Source organism: Penaeus japonicus, unplaced genomic scaffold, assembly GCF_977035675.1.
Source record: "Penaeus japonicus unplaced genomic scaffold, GWHDUDI00000001_assembly GWHDUDI00000025, whole genome shotgun sequence".
NCBI classification, from domain to species: Eukaryota; Metazoa; Arthropoda; class Malacostraca; order Decapoda; family Penaeidae; genus Penaeus; species Penaeus japonicus.
In genome coordinates, this window is record NW_028234427.1 from 11,834,992 (window position 1) to 11,839,991 (window position 5,000).

Below are 5,000 nucleotides of genomic sequence, written 5' to 3' on the forward strand. Positions count from 1 at the left end.
CTTTCTCAATACCTACCTTTAGGTAGCCATCGAGAAAATCTCCAGAGCGAACGTCTAAATACTCTCTTCCATGTTTCTTTATGGTAGCAATTCCACTAGCATGAATAACTGCAATAGATTTTAGTGTCATTTTAACCTGTTCCAAAGAGCTGCCTTCCGGTTGGATATCTACTCTGTAGTCATCTGTTCTGAGGTCGTGCATGACCAGGGTAAGGAGGTCTTCTTCCATATTCGCCCAATACACATCTGGGACTGGATGCTTCACGCCACTTCTTTCACAGAAAAGCTGAAATTCATTCGTTTGGACGTATTTGTAAAACTCGATCTCCTTTCTTGCAAGGTTTCCATTCTTTATGAATTCAAGTATATTCTTGTCACTTGGAGCAAATTTGACGGCTAAAGACTTCTCTTCCGTTGGGTGATCTGGCCTTTTGAAACGCACATTGACAAAACACATCTCACTCAAGAACCCACTCTTAGTGGCTGGAGGGTTTGATGTCCATGATATGACTTCGATGTTGGATTTTAGCCTTTGTTTCAGGAGGTCTTCGAGCCAAGCCGTGTCGATGTCCTTCTCTGACCGGAGCACCGCGAGTGTAGAAGTGTCACTCATCGTAGGCAAACAGCCGTGCTACGTCTGTAAGACAAAGAAACAGAGAATAACCAGTTAGTTCTATAGTAAATGTTTTAATGAATAGACTGGACGATAGCAACGATAGGAGGTTATGTAGCGATACTTCAGTGCACGTTTATGGAAACGTAAAACACTCAGATACAAACCATTTTAGTTCACAAAGCCTTATCACCATTCTCTTTTACAATGAAAAAAAAAAAAAAAAAAAAAAAAAAATTGGGTATGAATAAGTGAATTGAGGAAGGTTTGTCACAGTAATATATAGATTTACATCAGATTTATACTTCTGATAAAAAAAGGAGACCATACTAATTTTAAAAAGTGATAGATTAGGTACTGTCATATTCTAACATTCAAAGACATGTTTATAAGCAAGAAATAATTTATTTCAACAGAATAAAAACATTAATTAGGGTACGCAGCAGGTGCAATTTTTATGGTTATTATTGAATTCAAATAAGAACTTTTCCCAGTTTATGTCTCATATATATATCTACATATACATCGTTGCAAGGTATAAAATATCAACACAACATCATGTCACTGGAAGGTATAACACACACAAGAGAGAGAGAGAGAGAGAGAGAGAGAGAGAGAGAGAGAGAGAGAGAGAGAGAGAGAGAGAGAGTGTGTGTGTGTGTGTGTGTGTGTGTGTGTGTGTGAGAGAGAGAGAGAGAGAGAGAGAGAGAGAGAGAGAGAGAGAGAGAGAGAGAGAGAGAGAGAGAGTGTGTGTGTGTGTGTGTGTGTGAGAGAGAGAGAGAGAGAGAGAGAGAGAGAGAGAGTGTGTGTGTGTGTGTGTGTGTGTGTGTGTGTGTGTGTGTGTGTGTGAGAGAGAGAGAGAGAGAGAGAGAGAGAGAGAGAGAGAGAGAGAGAGAGAGAGAGAGAGAGAGAGAGAGAGAGAGAGAGAGAGAGAGAGAGAGAGAGAGAGAGAGAGAGAGAGAGAGAGAGAGAGAGAGAGAGCGACAGAGAGATACGTAGAGAGAGAGAGAGAGAGAGAGAGAGAGAGAGAGAGAGAGAGAGAGAGAGAGAGAGAGAGAGAGAGAGAGAGCGACAGAGAGAGAGAGAGAATAATCACGTAATGATTACAACAGCCAAGAGATCCGACTCCCTCCAACTGAGAAAGTCTGGGGCAGCCAATCTATCCCATTTGCTGACTCTTTCCCTCCTGAAATTGTGTGGGTGAGCAAAATGCAATCCTTAATAAATACTGGTGGAATGATAAATTATGACTCATCATTGTATATCTTATTTCTTGTGAATCACTTTACCCGTTACATGAGTAAATCCAAGTATATTTTACGCTTTAACTCGAGGCTACTAAAGAATCTTCAAAAAAGGTTAAACTGGTATTTAGAATAACACATAAACGTACACAGATAACTACTGATACATATAAATACATATACCTGTCATTCTCTCTCCACCTATATAAGTAAATTTATTGTGTATAGTGGGTTTGTCTGCCACCTATATATATATATATATATATATATATATATATATATATATATATATATATATATATATATATATATATATATATGCATATGTATAGATATACGTGGAACGAGAGAGTGAGGCATATTTAGGAATACACGTTTAATTAAGCTTTTTCTTTTCCATTAAGTTGAAGAAATTTCTGAAAAAAAAGGCATGTTGAGTTCTTTGTGCCGTTATCAAATCATAATCTAGCATATCATTTAAATACATGAATCAAAGTATCGAATAATGGATACCTTGTCTTAATCCTTTGGACCCTCAAGGAGTATATTGCTCTCAGAGTTTCTACTCTTTGTGTTCCTCCTCTCTTCCTCTTTCTTTCTTTCTGTTTGCCCAAGTCTCACTTTCGCTCTGGCTCCCTCTCTTGTATTTTTCTTTCTCTTGTTTACTTATCAGCGTTTTTTCTTTTTTTTTCCATCTCTCCTTACTTTCGCATCTCTTTCCCGTTTCCATGTGCCTGCTAGGTGGCAAGTAATATGCATTATGTGTAATGATAATTCGTGTGATACAGTATGCCAAGCACTCGTACATGTACAAAGTAATGTAACATAAGCACAAGCACTATTGTAAACACTGGAGTCTTACACTTAAGGCCTCCTATTTTCATTATGTACATCAACCGGTCTACCACTGTCCACCCAACCTGCAGAACTAGACTATTTACAACTATCATTTTAACCTATATACAAACTAGTCCCACTATAAGCCTGATGTCCTTGTGTAATGGAAGTCTACATAGATGTTCTTTTGAGTTGATATATGAAAGTCAACTTTACCTTACGGAATTATAATTTGTCAATCAATCATAACGACAAATAGACACCTCAGTATTAAACTACAAAACACAAAGTAAAATGTAAACAAGTTTTCCTTATCATCCCACGAGCAAAACAAATATTAGAACATGAATAATCCTTTTTCATATAACGTATAATTACCTACAAAATCTTTATAGCGTGACACACAAAGAAAAACTAATGTATAGGATTAAATTGATCGTAATGAACATTGACAAAGACTACGTATCCCTGTAACTAACGGACGAAAAAAAAAAAACATAAGTCGCATCAACATACTCTCCTACAAGCGTAGATATTCTCTATAATTATCTAGAACAAACTGCTTAATCATTTTAATGACAGCAGCATGGAAAATACATTAAAACGTAGGACATGCATAAATTAACATAAACCATACTAAGCACCTTGGACTCTACCATCCTATTCATTTAACCTAAAAATATATTTGCATATGTCAAAGTAGTACCGATAGGACTAATAATACTTGTTGTATACTTGTAGTATCATGATGATTATAACTCATTCTTATTTGTTTGTGTGTGTGCTGATACTCATAAAGACAGGAGAAAACATATACATACATACATATATATATATATATATATATATATATATATATATAAAATCGTGACACTTTTGTTCAGATATGAAACTTATGCAGAGTAAACCTTTTAAAAAAAAGTGATCGTAATAGTGTTTGTATCATTAGTAAAAATAATATCATCAGTAAAGAAGTTATGGTAACAATAATATTAATATCAATAAAATTCATATCCGTAACAGCATCATATATTCATTTACATAACCAAATTACCGTGGTCCACCAGATCCAGAAATTATTAATACACATTCAATAAAGAGAACAACAGCTTTTATACGCGACTACTACTGAATTCCCCAGTACTTTCTAAACAGCCCAGATGCACGTGACATCTACAAAACTCCTTTGGCATGTGCCTGGAGAGACCATGTGTTCTATAAACCTTCGGATAAGCGAGACAAAGGTCGAATAAACACTGGACAGTTGTAGACGCTGGAATGTTTACCAGATGAAAGTATTGCAAAGAGAATGTTGAAAAGACAAATCGTAAGAGGCTGGGTTTGTTGAAACTAGTTAAAAGTTGCAAGGACGTGCCCTCAGACCACAATTTTAATCTTCTGTATTTCTTATTTTTCTCTCGTGGTCACTTTATGTACTCATTCTATTATCATAGTGCTGTTTCTAATCACCATTCTCTTACGATTCATTTTGTTTCGTTGGTGGATGTAATTTCTCTCCAGTTTCTCACCTATTCGTTACCATTTCATTCATTCTTTCATTGCCCATGTTTGGCAAAATGGCGTTTTTGGGCGATATATATTTTCAGCTTCATCATTCTCAGATATACAAACACTATCCTTTCACTTTCCTTATTATTTTCTTGCTGTGCCTTACTCTGATCACAATCCTCTTTTTTGGAGAGTTCAAAATTGTGGGAAAAGTTTTGATATGATAAAAAATATGGTTAGGTTAACTTAGAGAAACAATATACATGTGTAAATATAGCAAAATAACATTGGTATAAGAAAGACGCACGTAGTATATTCTAATATCTCATTTATTTACTGTGATTACCAGTTACCAAGTTTAAATTAAAGATAATAATCTATGTAAAATTGAAATATCTATTTATATACACACAATCACACGCATAATGAGAGAAAGAAATAAAAATAGAAAGTGAGAGAGAGAGAGAGAGAGAGAAGGAGGGGTGGGAGGGAGGGAGGGAGGGAGGGAAGAGAAAATTTCCTCCTGGAAATACTTGTTCATAAAACGATAATGGTGACTCTTAATTAATAAGCTTCCGCCTGCTAAGAACGCCGATGAAAAGCAACCTCTTCCCTTCCGGACATCGTTTAAGTGAGAGTAACATGGGAGAGGCATGAGAGGCAACGGCAATGCGTCACATCCGTTTGGCTCAACAGACCTCAGTGAAAACCTTGCCTGACCCTTGTAGAGCCTCACATTATGCCTTCACTTATCATCTTGACCAGGAAAAAAAGTAAAACAACGTTAATGCCTGTCG

General features: G+C 36.2%; 2 protein-coding genes across 2 annotated transcripts in view; both read right to left on the minus strand.

Annotated features, from left to right (window-relative positions):
- LOC122255176 (uncharacterized) overlaps positions 1–5,000 on the minus strand; it is a 13,038-nt gene that overhangs the window by 1,081 nt on the left and 6,957 nt on the right. The window contains exon 2 of the mRNA XM_043019088.2: positions 1–637. This exon is cut by the window's left edge and continues 1,081 nt beyond it. Coding sequence (XP_042875022.2) covers positions 1–613 — 613 coding nt within the window. The 5' untranslated portion in view covers positions 614–637. The remainder of the gene's footprint in view (positions 638–5,000) is intronic.
- LOC122255173 (uncharacterized) overlaps positions 2,219–5,000 on the minus strand; it is a 9,722-nt gene continuing 6,940 nt past the window's right edge. Inside the window, exon 2 of the mRNA XM_086551333.1 lies at positions 2,219–5,000. This exon is cut by the window's right edge and continues 1,419 nt beyond it. The gene's annotated coding sequence lies outside the window, so the exon portion shown is untranslated.